Consider the following 24,119-nt stretch of genomic DNA (forward strand, 5'->3'; position numbering starts at 1 on the left):
GTAGAAAGCTGTACTAGCTAAATTTGACTTGTACGCTAAGATCTAAAATGTGATTAATTTGGCTTAGTATAATTTTCATTACTTTTGCTAATTGCAAATGTGAGAAGCCATTTGCTTAGCAAAATCCTTACATTACTGTGAAATCTAGAATACGTCTGGGTAAGCATAAAAGATTAATGTCAGATACTTCCGATGAGAAGGTAGAACATGGACTGTCCTGTGTTTCTGCAGATCCTTGAGTAAAATAGGCAAACCAGGAAAGCAATTCAAGGATATAATTTACTCTAAGAAGTACACAGAACTGCTATAAATAAACAAGATGACACTGCACAATTCCTTAACACCCAAAGCATGACAAGCTGGGAGGAAATGTCCCACCAAACATTAAAAGATGCTGACTATTGAAGTGACAGCTTTCTCCCATCTCCATTACTCGGTACATATGTATGTTAGCCGCTGTTACATCACTGGATTTCAAATGAGGAGTGTACCCTGCACAACCGGCCAAAAGAGTAAAGGAAGGATGCACAGAACTATACTTCAAAGCAGCACTCAGAGTTTTAATTTTATCCTAGGATAAAATGTGTTTTCACACCCAAACACATCTTAGAGAAGGTAGTTAAACTTAAAAACAGTTTCTGAAAATGTTATAGGTATGTAATGCAAATAATCAACCTCTGCAAAGCTTCCTTTGTTCCTGGGTTCCACAAACATTGGCTTCACTTCTTCTATTCTTTTAGCAAAATCATGCTCCTGTTAAACAGATTATGAACATATCAGAAACGGCCATGTGAAAGTAAGCACACACCAGAAGTGGCCACGAGAACGGAGTTGCTCAGGAGCGGTCACCACAGACTTCCCCAACACAGTCTGTTCCTCTCTTGCCAAACGTAGGAAGAGATGGAAGCAGGAACATGCAATCCTAACACTAGCCGTGATTCCTTGCAGTTGGTGCAACTCAGACACTACGCAGATGGGAGATCCGTTTCTTTTCCTTCCAACTTGCAAGTTCCCAGCATCCACCTCCCAGAGACCCACTCTGCAGCATGACACCTCTGGCCCAGCATTCACTTTTAAGGAGGAGGAGCATTTAAAATAGAACTGTTCTACCAAGTCTCACCAGGGACACTCAAGTCATGAGCACAGCAGTTACAAAAGTTACAGTTGCAACAGTTACGAATTAAAAATAAAAAGAGAAATGCTCACATTGGGGTTTTTTCCCTAAGAGTTGAAACACTTAGACCATAATTTGGAGGTTTAATAAAAGAGAAGTCTGGTGAAATTAAATGAACTTTGTTATCAGATGAGATAATGTATTAAGATTCTTCTGAGTTTGGTTTCTACAACACTGCATTTCAGTGTATTGTGATGAAAATAAAAGAAGCCTGACCTGGGTTTTTACTTTCCAGATTTTATAATTTACTGATTAACAAAGAATTTTTAATGAGCATGGTTAGATAGCGTAACTACAAACTGTCTGACGTGTGTAACCAAACCACCTAATAAAGGCAGAGCAACTAACATACTCTCCAATATTCCAGGCTCTTATCCATGACAGGATACGATGGGAAGAACACCAACAGGCCATGTGGTACAACTCGCACAAGGTTACCTGCAACGAGACAGGCAAGCGTATAGCTGAGGGCATTTCCATCCTGGGATGGAGTACACAGACTGCAGAGGAAAATACAAACTAGCAGCATGGGTTCCTTCCAAAACCTTTTCTGCTTTCTTGACGTGAATGTTTGTGCATTAGAAGTTGTTTGGGTTTTTTGGGTTTTTTGGGGTTTTTTTTTTTTTTTCATCATTTCAATAACCTTGTCATCAAGGAATAAACTTTAATACAGACACCTAACTAGCCTTCTAACGTGTAGCGTTAACAGGATAAAAGATATTATGAGCTACACCAAACACTACAGATGAAAGAGATACAACATCATCTGCCATGTTTTCCCTTGTGACAGTAGGATCTATTTTTAGATCATTTTCACCACTCTTTGTCCACTAAACATTCAAAGCAATGGATGAGGTACCACAAGATTGCTTTTGAGAGTTTTCTAGTCAAATAGTGTACACTTTATTGAAAAAACATTAATCTGGTATTTCGTGAAAACATTTTCTTAATTTTACCTTTTAGGCCAAGCTGAACACCTCAGAGCACTCTCCTCCATTTCCTTCAAACATTTCTAGATTTAACAGATTCCTTTCAACCAGATCTTAGCCAAGCTACACAAATGCTGCTCTTTTACTCTGTCCTCATGTGTTAAAATTTTGTAGTTTTATTACATTTGTAAAACATTACCAAAACAATAAATGCTGACTTAAGGCAGGCTTGACACAGTGCCTTTAAGAGTATCACAAGAAATTGCAATGACTTCTTGTGACCCTTAATTGCTCTGCAAATGATGCTTGGCTGCATCATCTCTGCACATTGATTTTCTAGTTTGCACCGCTTCCCGACGCTGTTTCAGAACCACATTTTTGACCCAATCACAAACACCTGACAATAAAAATGAACTCCTAACTCGGAAGTATTAAACCAAGAACTCAAACTCATTTTTGTATGCAATTACAGTAGCCAGCTGCCTGAGCAAACAGAAGCATACAAAACCAGACAGCATTCAGATATGCAATGCAATCCTTTACCTTTCTCTGTCTTATTATGTCTTCTTTAGTATTTCTCCTTCTAGGAGATTTCTAAAAATCCTGTGTAACTCCCCATTTCTGAAATCCTCACACTTCACTTACCAATTGTTTTCCCCAAAGAAGATAAATAATCCTCTGAAAACCTACAAAGAAGAAAAATCAAGTAACATCGTTGTATTTCCTTTTTTATGTTTTTCATACGTATTGACTTCCTCTGATATTAATCTAAAATAGCATATCCATACTCCCAATTGCTCTCCTTCCTGTGGCAAGCACCCACACCAAGGACACAAAATTAGTAATACCTTGACTACACATTGCTATTAAATATTCTTATTATTAGCACTGAAGATTATCTAAGCTTCAATATTATCAAAATGTAACAAGTGGAAATGGGCAGCCATATGAGTTTTATGATTCATACTAACAATTTAAGGGTGAAAGTTCTGCCAGAAAAATCTGCAGATGCTGCCAAGCCTGACTAACATGACAACTATTTAAAATAATTATTGATGAATTAGGTGTGGTGAGGCTACAGGGGCAGAAAAGGTGAATTTGGTTACTATGGTTATTATTTACTCGTGGCATAAGCCAAATAAATTACTTTTGCTTTGACTGAAAAAGTACTGCTCTACAATGAGCAGTATTTAGCTCTTTCTTCCAGCCCTGACTGAAAAGTCATCTGTTCTCGCATGCCTTTATGTTTCTCTCCTCTTTAGTGCCCTGTAGGTTTGCATAATGTTTTCCCAGGAAACTTACATACGCAGGGGAAAAAAACCTTATCACCACACAGACATTGTCAAAACACAGCAAACACTGTGAATTCCCTTCCTTCAAAAAAAAAAAGTGTTCTAGGCCTTAGGAGGGCGAATCCCCAACTGGCCCCCTTCAAAAGACAAAATACACTGAAACGGCACACTAAGCTGCTGAAAATGAAAAATACAGTCTGAGGGTTTTCCAGACTACTACTTCTCTGTAAAAATCAGTTACAATTGCTGAGTCCCTTTCCAGTTCTGTGGAACATCTGCATTTTTCCCTTTTTTTCCACTAAAAGCTCTTTGAGATCTGTTTTTTTATTTTCCTGTATTTTCTGCTGAAAAAGAGTAAGTCAGGCCCGCAGCAGGCTAAATTACAGAATTCTCAGCCAGAGGTTTGTCTGAAGTGTTGAAATTGAAATAGATTTAAGAATGTGCCAACACAAAAACGTGTGTGCTACATGAAGAAAGTTAAATGGAAGAATACGTGCACAAGGAACTGATCCTCAACTACCACAGAAGAATTACATCCCTAGACACAGTACTAGCACCAATGTGATGCCACTCTTTAGTAACTTCAGAGAACTGGCAAGCACAGAACCTTCTGCCATGTGCACCGAAGCATGAAACTGCCTTTTAAAATTGTATGCAGAGATGCCAATGGGACTATCATATTGCACAACAGAAGTCAATATACAGCGAAATCAAGTTTTGGCCTTCCTTGCTGGCAATACATTCTGTTGGCAGCAGAAGCTGCAGCAGAAGCACTGTCTACTCTGAACAGAAAGACACAGGCAAAATGATGAAAGACCAGAGAAAAGCAAGAAAAATTATGATGAAAAGCTTGACAAATATTTGGATACGTTTTCCTTAAGAAGGCAATGCAGAGGTAAAAGAGAGCCATGGTCATGGTGACAAGCTTTAAATATAAAAATAGTTGTTGCAAAGGCCAGTCGTGCTTCAAATCAATTAAGCCTTCAGCAAAGAAATTTAGGATGAGGCTCTGTGTCAGTGAGGGTGGACTGCTCTAAGGGACAGGGAGGTGGTACCTGAGCCTGATATGAAGGCATGCAGGGCAGGGGTCTTGCCAGCCAGACCCACACTAACAGAGCAAGGCAAGCAGGAAAGACTCTGATGCGGTAGCCGGGCTCAATCACTAGTCCTGATCATCAGGCAAAGTCATGGTGATGGGGAAGGTCAAGCCAGGAATGCAAGTCAGTAAACCAGGAGCAGGTCCAGTGACAGTAAGGAGTGTCACAGTCCAGGGATGGCGAAGCAGGTCCATAGGGACAGGCAGGTCCAAGGTCAAACTGGGAAGTCAATCAGTAGGTCAGGGTCAGATCAACAAGGTCCGTGGCCAGGCGTGGTTACGCTAGAGCTGGAGACAGGTACTCCTACAGCTTGGGCAGTGACTGAAGGCCTATGCCAGACCTTAAGCGGAGCTCCTGGGCGATGGCTGTGGCTGGAGGTCCCAGCTGAATCTGGTCAGGGCCATTAAGGACTGTCAGTGCTCTCAGTGCCCTGGCATTTGATCCCAGCCCTCTAGTTCTAAGTTTTCAACAGTAGTGGTTAAAGGGTGTTGTTATTCAGCACACGGTGGTGTTTATCCAAGAACTAGAGAGACCGCTTATTTCACCAGCACCCTCCTGAAAGCAGAACCCAAAATGTCGGAACCCAAGACTTCAAAGCAGAATTCCACCTGGAAGTTCATTACCTTCTTTCATAGGTAGAAGTAAGCACAGCTCCGTCAGGTCCCTTAGGAATGATCCCAACCCAGAGCTGGTGTTTATCAATAACATGAGGATTCTCCAAGCAAACAGGAAAAGGGCTAAAGAAACACAAAAGTAAGATCCCAGTCATACTCATTATATGACTCCCTACGGGCTACCAGTCCAGAGCACTCAAAAATCCTGGGATAAAACCTAAAATCACGAGAGCAGATTGTGAATTTTGAGTAACGGTACTGTTCACACATATAGGTACTTACATCTGCATTTCCATTGTAAATGATGACAGGGGGGAGAGAGTCCCACTAGTAAGGATAATTGTCCTGACTCCCTGTCGAACAAGCTCATGCATGCTGTATCCGGGGCTGAAACACCAATAGCTTAAGGTCTTTCCTGTATCAAATAAAGAGAAAACACTAAGAAGCAAGTCTGTAAGTGGAAAAATTAGAATATGACTAGCATATAGCACATTGCATCTGAACTTCTGAAATTAAAATGGCCAGCATCTGAAGCTAAAATTCCAGATGTATGGTATGTTCTGCCTTGCTCCTTCCCAGATTTAATTACTATGCCTGTTCAAAATATAGTTTAAAAGGTCATTGCTCCCTCGCATCTGAAGTAGATCATACTTTTAGTCAAAAGATGGTTATAGGAAAGACATGCCGACTTTTTGTCGGCAAGTAACAGGCAGATTGAGCAGATAAAACTACTCAGTCCTCCATGCACTGATTCACTTCCTGCTGTCAAGGACAACTGGCAGGGGAAGCATGGTAGAAGAACTGCAGAATACTGGGATGAAGGACAAACGACTGAAGTTACTAAAAAAAAAAAAAAGAAAAGAAAAAAAAAATCAACCAAAAACCTCCCCCCCTGCTCTTGCTTGAAAACTGAAGAACCCCTTCTCCACCAGGAATTTCCAACGGCTATAAACCTTTCACCTAAACTTTCCATTTTCCCCGCAGTCAACTGCCAAACCTTTCAACTCCTGCTCAAATCTTTTGTGGGATGTGGATATACAACGTGCACACACGGAAAATCTGGCATACTATAAATTATCAACAGAAAGGATATAAAGAAACATGGATAAATCACACTAGTCACTTCTTTCATTGCTCAGCTTATAGTTGTACCATTGGTAGTCTTGCTGAAAACTTCGCATCAGCTTTTCAGAGACAGTCAAAGGAACAAGGGAATGAAACAATCATCTATGTCAAGAACAAGAGCAGCCAAATGAAACATTAGCTTTTGTTTCTGATTCTGTTTTGCATGATTAGCTTCAGTAAAAAAAACCCAAAAACCTAGCATCCACATATCATGGGCATGTCTTTTAAATGTACACACTTCATTCAAAGACTGTATTTCCAAAAGGAGCTGACAGTTTCAGGAAATCCCCAGTAATATGTGCCCAGTGAGTCACTTACTGCTTAGAATTACAAGAGAACATTTATTTTAAGCTAAAGTTTTATCCCTCCATCTCATTTGGGCAAATCCATCCAGACAATGTCCAGATTTTAGAAGAATCACATTCCAAATTCTGTATCTCTTTAATTCACACTATGAATTGGTGCAAATTACAGTTAGTATCTGTATATGGACAGGCCAGTAAGTATCTACAGACAAGAGCAGTCACTTATGTCAGGAGCCTAAGAAATCCCAGCATAAAAGCAAACTGTGCTGATATGGGATGGCCTAGAGGAGAAAACACCAGCAACTCACATTTGCCTCGCCAATGCTCGGTTTGAAATATACTTCTCTGCAACTCTGCAGGATGACTGCCAGGCACCGGTTGCCCAGTTCTTGGAGAAGCTGGAATTGTAGTACATTTTTAGCCTGCTTTTCTGCAATTATGTCTTTAAGCTTAACAACATTAGATCCATTTTAAAGGTCCCATTCACCAGCAGGAACTGTTGGACGTTACACAGAGTAGATCTCTGCAGCAGCTTTTCCCATTCCTGGTACAAGGACAGCTAATCTATGGAGAAATGGTTTGCTAATAGTTTACAACATGGTGATTTAGAGCAAACCAAGAGCAAGAGCATTTTATCTTAATGTAAAACTGCAACAGTTCCATATTGCATTCATAAGTGGCACCTGCGCACGGAACAGATAGCTAGGGCAGTAATCTCATCAGTTATCCCAAGCTATGCCACTTCTCACCAATTACAGTTTGTAGAGAATTACGCTTGAGTGAAAAATTTCCACAAAATCCTTTGAAAACAGCTATGCTTAAAAGCTTTGCATTATTTCTAAACAATCTGCTATACCACTACAGGAAACTGGAGACTTGAGCAGTCTTGTCTGGCCTCTGCTAGGCTTGCACGCAGTGCAAGCCTCAACAAATTGCTGGTCTGTTGCACAGGTACTTGCAAATACTGTTTTTATTTGAAAAGAAATATATCCGTATGCGTCTACTAAATCACAGAAAGATTCTGTGACTGCTTTGTATTGTTTTTGTGTATAAATCCTCCAAAATATGCAATAAACCTAAAGCGTTTCTATATTTAACAAAATCTACTTAGAATTATTCCTATAACTTCAAACTCCAATTGAGCAATATCTCAGGAAAACAATATTTGCAGATTACCAAACAGCATGCTTCTGTTCAGAAACAGAACAGAATTTACTTTGTGGAAACACTTAAGGGGTCGTTATGTGCAAAACCACTAAATTCGTGGAAACTCATTCTTTCAAAAAATGTTACTTTTGTCCTTAACAAAAGGATTTCTGTGAAACAAATACTTACATTCTCAAGAGCATTTAACTGAGTAATTAAGTAGATAGTTATGGGGCAAGGTATTTACAAAGATCCTTGGAAAGTATTCTATTGAGAAGGCTTAGGTAAAGGGATCTGCATCTGTCTTCTCTAATCAGAAAACATTTTGTTTTCTACCTAACTGTATTTATTAAAAAATAAATAAAAATATCAGAAAGAATGAATGTTGAAGTCCAACAAAGCCAAGCTCGGTGCTGCTTTATAGGAGCCTTAGGATAAGCCTTTGATTCAGCAGATATGTTGTTTTGAAGCAAGGTTATATTGAGGTAGTTCCAGATACCAAGCTCTGCAGAGCATAAGGAACAAAATAGGTGGGAGGAGAGAGACAAGGAGAGGGAGAAATCTCAGTTGAACAAGGAGGACTGAAAAGTATAGTTGAGGCCGAAACTATCAAGATGTGACAACATGCCCTGAAGAACTTAGGAAGTTGCTCAGAAAAGGTCGTATCTCAGAGAAGATAACAGTGCCCTGAGGCTGTTAGCTGTCATGGCATTTTCTGGCTAAGAATTCACATTCTCAAGCGTTATTTCTCTGGCAGATCACATGAACCTTCACTACAGAGCTTCAGAATGAGCCAACCAATTATCACTCCTCCACTATATATGAGTAATTTCAACAGAGATTAAGAACTTTCACGGAATTTACTCTTATAATACCTTTGGCACACATTTTCAGTATCATATCTATATATGAATCTCCTTCTTGTAAGAGGTAGTTACAGCCTTAGCAACACCAATTTTGTGTTTAAAACAACACAGTTATACCGAGAAACACAGCTGATACAAGGCTAACAGAACATTTCATAAACCTCAACGTCGATCCTGAAGGAGGGTTTCCCCATTCTTGGGCTGGTCTGAAGATTTCCTGTACTCCAACACAAGCAACCATTCCATAATGGAGATGATTTTCTTTCACTGAAATAACTGCACTAGAAGAACTCCAGCAGTGCACAAAGCAGCACTGGTACAAGAATGTTTTATATTGAGATTGCTTATGTCACCTCCCCTTTAGAAGTAACTATAAAGCTGAAAAGCACCTCCTCCACTCATCGTATCCACAATGGAGCTGTACTTGGAAACATAAAACTGCAAAGGAACACCCTCAAAGAATCCTAGAATTCTTCAAACTTAGTCCCAAAGCCTTAAAAACCTACCCTGTTCTAGAGAAAGAGAGCTCTGGGGCAACACTAATGCTCCAAGTCTTTTCATCTTACAGAAGATGACCAAAAAAACCCTACAGCCAAACCACCCGCTGGTTCTCTGCTAACCGAGTGGAGGAAAAAAGTCTTTCCCAATCCCACATCTACTGATGGTTTTAACTTGGGCCATGGCAACAAGGCATACTAATCATGCACTTAAGACTTTCCAGCTCTATGAGGAACACTACGATGCCATTTGGGTTTAAAAAATTTTTTGCATACAGACAGATCTGGAGCGTGCCCTCATTGAGTTATTCTGTTCAGCCCTTTATTCCTCAGAGTCATTTTTAACATTTAAAATAACATAGGTGGTGTTTCACTCAAAATCCTACAATGACATTCCAAAATTTGCCAGAGGACTCCCTGTTCACAAATGTGAAGTAATGCAGACAGGGAAGTCTTCAATTGTTTTCTCTTATTTGAATCAGAAAGGAGCAGTTGAGTAGTTTTCAATCCAGCTTTTGCATGAGCCTTCCCAAGACAGAGTCCTGTACCTTGTTTTTTTGCAGACGATGAATTCCAGAGATCTGTCCTTTGTTTCTTCTTCTGATTACTGTTATCCAGATGAATATGTACCTGAAGGAAAATAACAAACATTTCTAGAGATGACTACAGGGATGAACTTGTACTTCATCCCTCAAAAAGCTAGTCCATATTAAGGGTAATTAACGTAATTAGTGTCACTTTTATAGCGTTAGTAAGGTCCTATTATTTCCTGTCTGTCTTTCCTATTTTGTTTCCAGTCTTTCATAACGTATCTAACAAGGAGCAAAGAAGCATATCACCATTTAGCCAGCCATTTTGAGTCAGTTTGTGGGAGCAGCTTTTCATGGGCTGCCCAGAGCAGAGACAAAGAACCCAATTATTTGGGTATTGTCCACTAGAATAAAACATGCAGACTAGGAAAAAAAAATAAAAAAATTATTGCATTAGAAAGACTTGCTTCATTTGACAACAAAAACAGTATAAAGTCTTAAACTTAATATGAAAGTTACCTCTTATCTAAAAAAAATCTGTTCCTAAAATTCATTATAGCATCCCAGCCCGTAAGTCCCAAACTCTAAATAAATTATAAGACTTCTTAGGGGGGGATGTTCAGTGGCTTTACTATACTTGCTTGGTAGTAGGCTAAACTAAAGTCAAGAGAACAGACTATTGGAAGAACACATCAATTCTTGCATAATATGCAGTATCAAAGTTTTCAGTAATCCACATTTGCTGCACTTTCCTAATTTCATTTTAGTTTCTTTAAAAATTACTGTCTAGCTCCTCTTTTTCCTTGGAAACTAAACTAACCACAGTTCCTTTGGTGGTTTTTTGTGGGGGGTTTTTTTGTTATTGTTTTTTTTCTGGAAGAACTTACATATGCTCCCTGTAATCAACATCATCATTTGCTATACTATCCACATCCTTCTGAGTCTTGGATACACTAAGCACAAACATTAAATGCCAGCGAGGAAAAACGTAGAACACAAAGCATCCCATACCTTATAATATTTAGATATCGACTGATGTGGCATGAAACCTGTTGTGCCTTCTGGAGGATCGATGTTGAATACTGTCTGGAAAATGGATGTAAACAAATGGAAAGATTTAACAATTGTTTCCAGCAAAATCCCTAACGTACCCTTATACTGAGAAGTATCTCCACAAAAGTTACTGCTGTGATAACCTTAAATGTATCTCCTTGCTCCTGTTATTAAATAAAGCCAGAGAATCTTGAATAAATACATTTTTTACAGGCAATTCCTGCTAACCACATGGCTTTCTCATTGTTCCAAAAAATGCAAGCCAGTATGTAAATATATTCAAACTATACAAATGACAGTATTATTATCCACACTGTCCCTGACTTCTGGCTGTGGATAAACACAAACACACTACACGTTCATGAGATCACAGAGTCATAACTTAGTGTAAAAGAACTTTTTGAATTCCCTTAGTTTACAATTTCAGCCATGATACCCTACACTAATAATACTCTGCTTAGAAAAAAATTTAAAAAATCAAGTTGTAATCATATCTAGTTGTCCGTATATTAAATTAAAAGCGTCTATCAACTCTTCTGCACAGAGTTATGCTTCTTCCCCTTTCCTGTATGTGAAGTCTTATAACTAAGGGTGAAGCTCTTTCAAACATATGGCATTCCAGTGCAACTTCAATGCAAACAGCTGTGGTTCTCAAATATTTATAACTTCTGTTAATTTTTCTAAACAAAATTTCTTCAGACATTTAAAAGGAATTATCCAAGCTCCCAAGAATATCAGCTAGTTGCAACAAGATGTTCTCCGCCAGTCAAAAAAGTACAATTCCTGGAAACATTAATTTCTGAAAAATAGCCAAAGATAGGGTATACAAAACAGATTTCAGTAAGTGTTCTTCTAAAAGGCAGAAAAAAAGTATTATTAATAAAAACAAGCTGGTTATAAATTAAGTCTTGAAGACAAGGCTCTGTAACAAGAAAGCACTGTGTTTAACTAACGAAGACTCTGTGACATAGTCCTACTTAAAAATATCTCCGGATAACAAACTATCACGTGGCAGATGATTTGCAGTAACTGTCCACGTGTATGTCCTCAGCGGCAGCAGCAGAAAAGGGATCTTAGCTTTCAGCGAAAGACTGCTCTTCCAATTCAAATCACCTTTCATCTACCCACAGGCTAGAAGAGCACACCCAGAGAATTATCCCCAGACCTGTAGCACACACTAATCCATGGGCTCCGGCCACCGGGATCAGAAGACCTGGCTTCTACTTCTGAATCTTCTCATCTGTCAGCTTTGAAACCCTGGGAAACTAATTTAAATTAAGCATACCTCACCTTCCCCACAGCAGAACTGTGACACTCACCTTCTGGTACACATCATTTTGGTATCCGTGTACACAAATCGCTACTGCTGTATCAGAACATACATACAGGTTTACTGAACCACCGCTATAAAAATGAAATACTGTGTATGCCGCTGCGACTACACCCTCACAAACATCCACGCGTTCGACGAGTTCAGTATTGCAGACCTACCAGGACCGTTCAAAACACAGCTAGATAACTTGTCTTTATCACGCGGGTCTGCAAAGTTTGAATACATTTCTTCATTTTTAGTTTTACAGGGGGTGTTATTCTGTGGTGTCCTTTTGGACATGTATGCTGCTCTCCACCAGCATAACAGGTGCAACATGACTTCATACACTACTGCTAGACAAAGTAAGCACAGAAAGTCTTACTAAGTATGAAAAATGAATCATCTATAGGAATTACCGTGTTAACTTGAGCTGACTGTTCTCCTACAAGCATCTAATAATGTTTTTTAGGAAAATTTTAAGTTATAAAAGATTATGCTTTTCCATTAAGCTCCAATTCTAGAAGAGGAGGATTCACAATTAAGTTAAGATAGCAAGTAAATTCTTAGGTGAAAAGCAACAATACTGAACAATTCACACTTTCTCTTTGTAAGATTTTCTAGCAATTAGCAGGAAGGCAACCTGAATGTTGTCAGTAGATTTTGGTACATATGACAATAGACCTGAGCCGTGTCATTCAAAATAAATAAGTAAAATCCAAGACTCGGGATAGGACTTTTAGAAAACATGGCTAAATTCAAATCTAGATGATTTAATCCCTCCTAGTTTACTTAAAAGGGACACTAAAACCTATAACAGTAATAATCTCAGGTAAAGGGAAATGTAAGTGGGAATGTTATAAATCCTTCAGCAAAAAGGGAAAACTGAAGTACATAGTCAGTACCGCACCCAGACAGAAAAGAATTTCATTACAAGTCTTCTAATAAGTGTTCTGGAAATAAGCAAGAATACTGAGGAAGGAAAAAGAGTTCATTTGCTGCTGCCAAATGCAGAGCTGGACAAGGAAGTAATTCACTTTTCAGATTAAATCAATTGCTGTGTTCTTCCTCATTTCTGCTCTTACATAGATTTTACTCTCCTCCTGCTTGTGTTTCCATTATTTTGTCACCTTTTTTGATACTCCTGTGCTTCCTATAAACATAGATTACACTTGTAAGCAGCACATTTGCCAGAAGAAAGATCTACGATGTCAAGGATTTCTGCAAAAGCCTGACAGCTAATCTATTAGGCAGGCTACCAGCGAGTAGAACAAAACCAGAGAACTACAAAGAGACTAAACATTGTCAGACACGACAGGACAGACTTTAACGTCATGGAATTTCTTGCATCAGTGGCTGAATTATACTAGGGGGGGAATAAAATCATTAAACCAAGACAGAAAAGCAATGATTAACGCACATTAAAATGTCATCATTATTATCACCTACCTACTAAAGATGGGAGGAAAAGATCTTTTCGATCAAAAAAACCCCACAAGTATTTGGGAAGTAAAGGTCTTATTTCACTGTCAGGAAAAGGTCTAATTCAGCCTAACGCCCAGTAACTCAGGCCAAGATGATGCTCTGAAATCACCAAATTCTGGGAGCATAGTGAACTTAATCCCAAGCATCAGCAGATGTTCTAATATGTCACACCACGGCCAAGATGCTATTTTGTTTGAACTTTAAGCTGTCCAAACATTACCCTCTTTTTGAGTATCACTCAAGAATGTTAGAGCTTTGGTCAACTTCAGAGGGAAGCTAGAAATTGAATTTCAGGCCACCAGCCCCCCTGTACCTTCTAATTTTACGGGGCCCAGGTTTTTCATAATCAATGTTTTGCAAGTGCACAACAGGGAGAGGACTGACAGCACCATATGGATACCCACAAGTGTCAGATTCAGTTCCTGTGGCACTAAAAAGATTTTTATTTTCCAGATCCCTTAATTTAATAACTAAATGAAAAAAATACAGTTAAATTATCTTTTGTTTGCTTTTTTTCCTTAGCTTGTCCTGTTATTTCATGAGAAGGTCTCATTTCCCAAACTTTACTGCTAGAAAGTAAACAGCTCAATAACCCAGCTCCACCTGGTGGAGGCTAAAACCAGACAAATTTAAATTGAGCATCTCCAAGAAGGGACATCAAAGCTGTAAAAGAACAACCTGGGTAAAAATCAAAGCAGACCATCCCATTAGGCAGCAGCTTTCTCCTCAAAAACCTATAGACTTCCATCACTGGACAAGTGTACATAGAGTCAAGAATAAAATGGATCCAATGTCTTTCCACATTTTTTAAACCAACTCTTCTATCCTTCAGACGTATATAGAAGCAGTGTTAATTATTTACCTGGATAATATCTGAGAGCTTATGCAATCCAGATGTATTGACAAATATCCCAGTACCTAGAGAGAATAACGCATGATTACTTTTACAACACAAATATACATCCATTTGTATATATCCGTATCTTATCCGAACAGCAAAACACTCTGAATACAATGACTTGAAAATATTATCTGAAACAAATAAGTTATTTCAAGTTTTCCATCATTATTCAAGACGCAAGGAGAAATGTAAAACTGGCATTCCAAAACAAGTTTCATGTCTCTGACGCACTGGGAAGCTGTCATCCGAGACAGTTACATAAATTTCTTAAGGCTCCTCCACATTATAAATTGGAAAGGAGATAATTAAAACAAAGATAAACATGCTTAAACTGCTTGGTTACTTTTTCAAAAGCTCACACAACTAATATTAGTCTCATGACAAAAAGAATAGAAAACAAACTACCCCGTTATGCAGAGAGACAAAATTAACCTATGCTATAGCTATAAATAGCCCTTTACAGTCACCTCCAAGCTTCTGGTATGCCTAAAACAGTGACTACAGAGGAGCAGTTAAAAGAACGTATGAAATACACTGATGATGAGAATTTGACCACAGAAACGATAAACAGATGCACCTGTTAAGCCAGAGCGCAAACAGCCTAAAAGGAGAAAGAGGCTGGGGGGGGAAAAAGGAAGGATAGATGTGTTCTGAAAGGATGCACTTGCAGAACTGGCAGTCTGCATTCTAGTCTCCAAGGAGCGGGCTTGCTCTCTTCAATGCTTTTACTGAAGAGTCCGCTAGTAAGAACTAACTAAATAATTTTCTTAGGACATGAAGAAGTTGGAGATTTTTCTTTGCAGAAGGGCAAATTAAGAACAAGATACTGCTAGACAGTGGAAAAGAAGCTTGCTAAATTAAGAAAAAAAACCCACATTATGCAATTCCCAACATTCCTGTCTCATAACTCCAAGACCAGGAAAGAACTCAAGCCATCAGCAAAATGTCAACAAGCTCCACCCCACAATCCTTCTGGTTTTGGAGAAAAATAGTGTTGTGTCCAAAAATCCTTTACCTATGCGCACGTATGTACGCACATATGTTGGTAGGCACTCAGGTTTTGACACAAAGAGGTTCTTAAAACTAGTTCTGTTGCATAAACAGACATAAAACGTGTTTCCCAGCAGAGCACCTCGCAGCAAGTCTTAATAAAAAGACACAGGTACTCAGGGTCAGATTTTAGCTTTTAAAAGCTTTAATATTTAAATCTAAACAAAGAAGCCTTTCTCCTCCTCTCCACAAACTATGCAAACTTCCAGTTACTTACATTACAAAGAAAAGTCTGAGTGAAACAACTAACAAATTTACACTTACGGCCTGAAAGAAACTGTAAAATCTGCTCTAGCGACTCCAAGAGTGAGGATTTGGTCTGGAATGTTATTTGAGCCTCTGCAAACAGATCAAAGATGTAGCTGCAATTTACAAAGAAAAAGCACAAATGGGTAAACACTGTAAATAATCACATGGACACAATTACCGTTACTCTTTTATAACAACAATTTCACCATCTAGTAGCAAAAACATGTTCTTGTCTCCATGAGAAAAAAATTTACAGGAATGAAAATAAGTACTTAGTTATAAAGACAGCGGACAATATTGACATGACAGAAAGCATACTGACCACATCCTCCACGTTTTCCATGATTTCTCTACAACGTACAATATGTATTAATTTAGAAACAGATTTGCATGCAATTTCCATGGTTTTTTTTTTTACAATGTACAATACGCATGAGTTTAGAAATAGACTTACAGAGGTCTGAGGTACCTCAAACCAAATCACTGCAGCACTAGTACCTCTGTTTAAATCATGACGCGAAATTGAAAGAAGCACAGCGAGGAGCTTCTTCCAGTTCAGAATACCCGATAGGCATACGCACAGCACAGGATTTTCCACTCTTGAAACACTTTAAAAGGGAGTTCCACCAGAAATAATGATTACTACAGAACGGGGATTTAAGGAAACCCAAAACCTTGAATAAATACTATTCCCAGAACCTAGAATAGTACTAGCAATCCTAACAGCTGACCCAGTTTCACCCAGGTCTAGAATTTGCTGCACTTTTAACATGTAAACATATTAACGAGAAGAAATTCACCTTCCCCCTTTGGTGACTCCACTGTCATTCGGTGGCAGCTCCACCGCATCAATAGCGCTTTCTAGCTGAAGAAGAATTTCTTTAAGAGAACCAAGAGGGAAAAAAGTTAGGGTTCACAGAAACTCATGTCTGGGACACATCTAAGCCTCTTTTTCAAACGTACTTTATTACAAAGGCTGTTACCAAAGATGGCAACCTAGCTGTTTTCTTGATTCTGTAAACAAATCAAAACGATCAAAACCAATTTCCTAGATATCATCTCTAAATATTCGTATTCAACTTTAAGAACTTCTACAACCTCAGCTCTTAGGTGAAGCTTAAGTTGTCAGCTAAATGTTAAACTCTTCTTTATAGATGGGGAAAGCTGTTCTTGGAAATGCTTTGCAAGCATGAGACATCTCAAGCTCTTGCTATTAACTTTATGTAGCATCACGTTCTTACAGCAGAATGATACAACTAATACAATTCCAGCACACTGACAAGATTAGAAAACAAGGGAACTTCTAGCAAGGGAAGCGATGCATTCATCTGCCAAATCTCTCATCTTCTTGGGAAAAAACCGTAATCGAACACTCCACAAAATTCTCTGAAAAAGAGACAACTTAAACTTCCTTGAATTTCTCAGTTATGAGCAATGTCTACAGGAACGCTACATGAACCTGATTTATAGTTGTTGACCTTTTGAAACTGTTTCAACAACAATTTTCAACAACACAAAAAATAACCTTACTCTTTATCTTTGCTATATCTTCCAGTTCCATGTTCAGTCCTGTTGAAGAAAGGAAAGATTTCAAAGAGGATGTTTCATGTCCGTCTCATTCCTAGTTTCTTTATGGCTTTTCAGAAGTTATGGATACGAAGGCTAGAACTGTGTATATGGAAAGACATCTGTATTCCACTCACCGTTCTCTTTCATGACCCCTCATGTCACACTGGTTTGGCCAAATCTTTTCATGTTTGTCTGGCAGTGATTACTAATTAACAATAATTTATCTACTGATGAGAGTAAATTTTCCAGAAACTGTTAGAAGTTATTTTCCAGGTCTCGGTAGTGGCACCCTATAATCCCAGCGAAACAGGGGTTTGTGGTTGTCAACACACCTGAACTGGCCAACTCCATATTGAATTCAGCATTTATTTCATTCTGTTGAACTACTTTGGCTTGTTCTTCCAGTACGACATTTATAGCATCCACTGCCGAAGCCAAATCGTAGGGTGTCAAGTCAAAGGAAGATGACTCCTCACACAACTTCTCCTAAAATATAAGGAACGGAAGCATTATTTGGACTGCTCAGCGTGTTATTTGCTCAGGCAATTTCATAGATGATAAAGTCCAGATGACCGGGCTTGATTTCATTTCTGACCTCCAGCTCAGGCCAGAGGATGTTGTATAAACACCTGAAGACTTTGACTATTACTAGGCATCCTTTTTTCTGAAAGGTAGAACAGATTTTGCCTCTTCCACCTTATTTACATTCTACCGTTCCCATCTAGTAGCAAAGCACTGTCACCATTAAGATCCCTTTTGTTTTTAAACAGGTGTCACCTCCTCTGTGTTCTTAGTGTTGCTGCTAATAGGTTTTTCTTGACATCCTTTTGCTTCTCCCACGCAGTTGCCAAATAGCTTGCTGTCTGATGACAAATTGTCCAGGTAGCAAATTTTTTAGTTAGAGAATCAGTTTGTTCTTCGAAAGAGCTTCTTCCTCGTCCCTCTCACACTCTTAGGAAATAGTCTTATCCCTATATTTGCTCATATGAAGACATGGTCCTTGCCCCTCATGATCTTGCATTCAGGGATGGGGGCACGGAGGAAAAAAGGGAAGGGGGCAATGAAAAAAAAAGGCAGGCAGTAAAATGCATATTATTCATATGTAAAATTTGGGCCAAAACGTATGCCAGAACAAATATTATTACAGAGAAGGAAACATACTAAATTTCTATTAAAAAAAAAAAAGGTTTGAACACTCAAACTGATAAGTTTGACAAAATTCTCTATGACTTTGAAAAATAAGTCACATATTGTTTTGTCACAAATTTTTCATTCACAAAAAGAATCACCTTCCCTGAGGAATGAAAAGAAATAGCAAGGACTAACCTACACAAAAAATTTGACTGCAATAGCTATGAAGAAATAAGTTCTAAAGAAAAAAAAATGTTGAACTAGCTGCATGTGTAAACAATCTAATGAGAAAGTCGTCAATTTTATTTCAGAGTAATTACTAAGTTTCCACATATTAACCCGGAACAGACAGTACCATGGGAGAACTATTGCAAAACACGTAGTTCTAGAACAGCTGTTCCAGTTAATTTCTGCATGCAGGCATCAATTAGTAGTTTTAAAACACTACAAGGCGGGGGGGAATGACACGGACACAAAATCCAAACAACTATGATGGGATTTCCACCCATTTTTCAACAGAAAAAACGATATTCTGACGGAAGGAGCACATACTGGACACAACTCTGCCACTATCTCTAGTCAAACATAGCACACCCTCCAGTGGCCTGTTTACTGAAAGAACACGCAATCAGAAAATAAACTTTGCAGCTGTTTAGCAGAAATCCCACTAGGTTGTTCATGGGGTAGAAAAAAGGGACATGCTCTTTTGCATTTCATTATTTAGACAAAGGGCTGCAGTTTCGAGCCACCTAACGGGAAGATCCCATAATGCAGCACTTTTTTTTTTTCCTCTCTCTTTTTTTCCTCTATGAGTGGAGACTTGGAAATATTACAAGAGTCACATTTGCCATCTACTGCACGTGGACAGCTGATGCAGCTGAGCTTCAAGAATGGATTTTCATGATTTCTTACACCCTGGAAAAGAACTCTCCAAACAAGAAAAAGTGAGCTCCCTCATAGATTTGGAGATCCACCCTTCAGGAAGAAACTATCACCTTGCAGGAAATCACAGTAGTGTCAAAGGACCGTTAATTAAACTACAAAGCTTAACTGTTGCGGAAACAAGAAATATTTGCAATAATGAACATTAACAACTGAAATAGCTGAGTACAGATTTTAGAGACAATAATAGGGCACGGGTCCGTTTTTCTCTTTGGGTGAAGTTTGAAAAAGTGGCAACAGACCAGAAACAACTTACCACATTGTGAGCTTCATCAAGTATTACCACAGTCCCCTTCAGGTCTAAGTTGTGCGCTCTCCGGCTCTAAAAGACAAAGAAGAGAACGAGGGAATGGACAGAAAGGTCACAGAGAAATATAGATTCGATTGACTGAGAAATTGGCTCATGAGACAGATTCGGGGTTACATGTATTTTGAATACTGGCACGGTGGCAGCTGTGTTTTGTTTTGTTTTTTCAGAAAACAGAAGTAATCCCTGTGGCTACCTAACATGTAAACAACAGAATTGTTTCCTCTGGAAATGAAGGTGATAAAATGCATCATGTAAAAGTTTATGGAGGTTACAACTTACATTGTAACGAAGAAAAAAAAGAAAGAAAACAGTTGTACCATACTAGGATACACACGTTTATCAGAATTAGTTTCAGTCACTATTTTTGCCGATAGGGATCTGGGAGGAGTGGGGTGCGAAGCAGGGGGATTTGCCTTGTTTTTACAAATTAATGCTTGTGTCGTCTTTGCAAGAAGTGGATGCTCTGAAAACACCCCCGACGGTACCAGATCACAGAACTTCTTCATAATGCTTCTTTGCTTAAGGCGGTCAGAGACTTTTTAAATTTTATTTTATTTTTTAATTTATTAAACATAAGGTCTTTTCACCTTTTGTAGCAGTGAAATGTAATCTGGCTTTTACTGTAATTCATTAATTACTCCAAGTTGCATGAAGACATCAGCAGATTTGTTTCCTCAACAGAGTTTTCAAAGGTTTCATTTTCTATCCATGAAATATGGACAACTTATTGCAACAGCTTTTTTTACAAAGCCAGCAATTATTTCCAAGAGAGATGTCCAATCTCTACTGAAAGAGTTTCCTTATTCTAGAAATCATGTAGCTGGCTGCAGAAACAAAAATGTCTCAGAATGCACGCAAAAATACTGCGTAGTATGTGACTGAAGATTTGTATCCAGGAGGTGAAGTATCACCAAACAAGGGCATCACATTCTGCAAAGCTAATTCTGTAAAAATAGCAAGACCTCAAACAAAAAGAGAAAAAAGAAAATCTCTCTTAACTGTGGGAAAGAAGAACTTTACAGAGAAAAAACACAAAAGGGCATCCTCTATGGTTCTGAATTTGAACTGGGTTTTGACTAGTTTTGAAGTATACCACACAATGCATTCACCAGCTACGCATCAGTTCTTCACAGCTTATCCACTAAAAGCCAATATAAGAGAAACAGAAGAACACTTGCATTTAAAAGCAAAGATATATGTTACCTTCGAGTCTAGTAAATAGTTGTAAGGCATAAAAATAATATCTGCTTGCTGCTTCAGGCTTCGAGAGAGATAATAAGGACAAGCTCTGTTTAAAAAAAGTAGTACAAACTATAAAGTAATACTTGCAGAAATATTAAGAGTGCATTCATGTACTATGTTTCATTCTCAAGGGTTTCTAATCAGCTGCTTAAGGAGTTGAAACTGGCACGTTTAATTTTAGGGCGGATGGTTAGCTCTATTCACACAACACAAGTAAAAGGAAGTATAGAAAGTAATACCTAGCTGTGCAGCTCAACAAAACAAAGGAAAAAAATTCAAGGAGAAAGAGGGGCATTCGTTACTGCATTATCATTTCACCCCTTTAGGCTAGAAGTAAATGCTGCACTAGACTATTTTATCCCAACAAATCAGTCACCTCATCCTCTTAGATCTGAAACAAAACTGCAGTATCATTTGTCATGTCAGATGATATTGGCAGCCTCTGCTCGAGTGAGAAATAAAATATTGGTGAGCCTGACTCTGATCTGATTCAGTCTTTACACAAGTAAGGATTGAAACAAATTGCTGTATGATGAAGCTGCAGTAACAGAAGTTAAGGCTTTAGCACACACGTGATTTTGTTGGAAGCTCTCTCTGCAATGTATTTAGCCACTCCACTTTGCTCTCATCGTTGTACTGCTACTTTAGCGTATGCCAAGTTCACACCAAGGTATTAATAAAAATAAACAGATAAATAGTTTTCACAAGTAAGGGGGAGGAAGGTCAGAGGGGAACATTTACCTGTGCTTGTTTCCATTTTTAACCAAGTCTTCAATATCCATGATTGATTCAGTGAGTTCTTTCTCTGTACTCTTTTCTGTGAAAAATTGCAACATCACAACCACAACCTTAGGTAAAAGTATCAGAAAGATTTTTTGTTACCCCAATCATCACAGTCATCCACTTAACATTTCATTCTCGAAACACATGAATGCAGAGCAAAACACAGACACACACACGCGCGCGCACAGGCAGACTGCCAACTCTTTCAAACTTCTCTACCTGCCTACCAAATCCCTCCCTCTCCAAAAAATAGGGCTGTACTTCCGCAAAGTGGAAGCCAAACTCACCTTCCACATTGTTATAGAAATGACAAGCACGAGCCATCACTTTCATTCGGCACATGTAGATCTGTAAAATATAGTGTGTTTTAGCCAAGAGCAGCACAGCCTGTCAAGCACTGAAAAGCGCGGTAAGGCGTGAAGAGCTATTAGTTTTCTGTAACACCAGCTAATGATGAAATGCTAATCACAGTTCTTCAGTTTTAAAATCATGTGTCCCTCTGTCCACCTTAAAAGTTAGGCTCTCTTTTATGCAGCACAGACCACTCGGATGCTCAGAGGAAATTTTGTTATATTTTGCCACTAATGTCCTTCAAAAGAGTAATCTTTGGCATTGCTTGTAAAAATAACAGGTAAATCGATCGCTGAAACACTGTTTTGAAATTATTGTTGCCCTTAAAAAACACTTAAGTGGCAGATCAGAAATTAAACTGTAAACTATTAACTCTTTCTCATGTTCTACACAATGACACCCTTCTCTGGATGGAAAACACTACCAGAGACACAGAATTAAATTTTGCGCTCACAAAAGTAGAAGCTGAAAGTTCCTCAAAACACATTTAGAACTACTATCTTCCCCTACAGCCTCCGGTAGTTAAACAATGTCGCAGTTAAGAATTACACACCATACGCCACAAGAAAAAGCTCCACGCTCTCACTGCGCGTGCTTTCAAGGCTCTGTTCTCACCTGCATGTGGTTGCTCTCCTGTCGCTTCACTTCAGGATTGATGCAAAGCTGCTCTCTGGAACCCAAAACGCATATCTTTGGCCTGTTCAAACAGAATACACAAAACTGATGTTAAAAATAAGGCAAGAAAGAAGAACGCCGTTGTACATGCCTGGGTTGGGTATCATATACCAAAAGCAAAAGGTTCAGGAGAAACAGACGAGCCCAAAATAAGGGTCAGAACCAGAAACAGTAAGCAAGGTAGTCTGTTTGCAACAGCTATATATGTTACTTGACTTTATGGTACTGTATTTCTCCTGGTAGCCGTGGGTGGTAATAAGCAGCAGTTTACAGCAGGAGGTAATGAGTAACAGCTTACATCATCCACTATAAAATCTGCGTTCTGTTATGACAGTTCAGCCAAATAAGCTGGGGACTGTTCATCTATTACAAGCTATTCCAGAGCTGGCTGTGATTTTCAGAGTAAGGTTATGACAAGAACTAATGCGCTGCAAACATTCACAGTCTTTTTTTTTTTTTGCTTATTACAAGGCTGTATGTTTACAAGAAACACATAAAGAAATGACTACTGCCTGTCCAAAGAGCTCAGTCAACACACGGGCACGTCAACAGCTGAGAACTGTGACAGACATTGGTACAGCAAAAACACAAAGTTCTTCATAGATTTACCTCAGCTTAAGGAATTCAACTTTGTAATGGCTTCCCACTGCTGTAAAGAAATGCCCCAGGAAAAAAAAAAAAAGGGGGGGGGGGGGAAGGAAAAAAAGAAAAGAAAAAAAAGGAATTTTAGAAGTAAATGTGTGAAAACGTGCGACGTAAAGAACCAAAACCAGACCAAATTCAGGAAATTCTATGATTGAAGGAGATAAGAGAAGCTGCGAAGCATGAAAACAAAAACCCCCAAACTCAATGACAAAGAAATCCAGGTTCTATACGTGCACATTAAGAGAACTACATTTCAGTGGTATCAGGTTTTTATACATTCTTCCACACAAATTCAAACAGTAACCAAACCAGATGGGTTTCTCCACCTTTTCTTTGAATAGGAACATTACCCTAAATCATATTTACCTGTAGACCGTGTTCTTTAACTCGTTAATGACCTGTGTAAGTTGTGAGTGAGTTCTGGAAGCATAAATTATTTTGGGAACATCAGTGTAATAAGCTGCCAAACGGAGGAGAAAAAAAAAGCAGAAAAACATTATTAGCATGGAAAGAAGAACTAGAGGTATTATCAGCCTCCTTTCCCAGCTGGTACTATGGTAACAGTTTGCCTGGTAGAGACAGCAAGAAATTTTGTCATCTAACTATTCACACACAGAAAGTGAGCTAAATGAGCTCTAATGTTCTAAGAAAATTTAAAAATACGTAAAACACCTTTAAAATCTATAAAAAGGTGTGAAACTGTGCTTCAGCTGCTAAACAATGGCTCCACGACTTTTATAACTGCATACTTATAAAAGACAGATAAAAGCAAATGCTCATTAATATTCCCGTATCGCTCCTACTGAGCATAAAAATCGCAGTACTTACTTGGGACATCGGCATCTGTGG

At 38.7% G+C, this 24,119-nt stretch overlaps 1 protein-coding gene across 1 annotated transcript in view; it reads right to left on the minus strand.

Annotated features, from left to right (window-relative positions):
- RTEL1 (regulator of telomere elongation helicase 1) overlaps positions 1 to 24,119 on the minus strand; it is a 44,595-nt gene that overhangs the window by 19,014 nt on the left and 1,462 nt on the right. The window contains exons 3-21 of the mRNA XM_009328432.1: positions 24,099 to 24,113; positions 23,637 to 23,730; positions 22,566 to 22,647; positions 21,887 to 21,947; positions 21,558 to 21,633; positions 20,778 to 20,862; positions 19,521 to 19,586; positions 17,524 to 17,677; positions 17,153 to 17,191; positions 16,423 to 16,501; positions 15,638 to 15,735; positions 14,285 to 14,340; positions 10,587 to 10,661; positions 9,594 to 9,675; positions 5,389 to 5,521; positions 5,116 to 5,229; positions 2,749 to 2,789; positions 1,527 to 1,612; positions 676 to 753 (exon numbers count right to left, since the gene is read on the minus strand). Coding sequence (XP_009326707.1) covers positions 676 to 753; positions 1,527 to 1,612; positions 2,749 to 2,789; positions 5,116 to 5,229; positions 5,389 to 5,521; positions 9,594 to 9,675; positions 10,587 to 10,661; positions 14,285 to 14,340; positions 15,638 to 15,735; positions 16,423 to 16,501; positions 17,153 to 17,191; positions 17,524 to 17,677; positions 19,521 to 19,586; positions 20,778 to 20,862; positions 21,558 to 21,633; positions 21,887 to 21,947; positions 22,566 to 22,647; positions 23,637 to 23,730; positions 24,099 to 24,113 — 1,514 coding nt within the window. The remainder of the gene's footprint in view (positions 1 to 675; positions 754 to 1,526; positions 1,613 to 2,748; positions 2,790 to 5,115; positions 5,230 to 5,388; positions 5,522 to 9,593; positions 9,676 to 10,586; positions 10,662 to 14,284; positions 14,341 to 15,637; positions 15,736 to 16,422; positions 16,502 to 17,152; positions 17,192 to 17,523; positions 17,678 to 19,520; positions 19,587 to 20,777; positions 20,863 to 21,557; positions 21,634 to 21,886; positions 21,948 to 22,565; positions 22,648 to 23,636; positions 23,731 to 24,098; positions 24,114 to 24,119) is intronic.

Source organism: Pygoscelis adeliae, unplaced genomic scaffold, assembly GCF_000699105.1.
Source record: "Pygoscelis adeliae isolate BGI_AS28 unplaced genomic scaffold, ASM69910v1 Scaffold287, whole genome shotgun sequence".
In the NCBI taxonomy this organism is placed as follows: Eukaryota; Metazoa; Chordata; class Aves; order Sphenisciformes; family Spheniscidae; genus Pygoscelis; species Pygoscelis adeliae.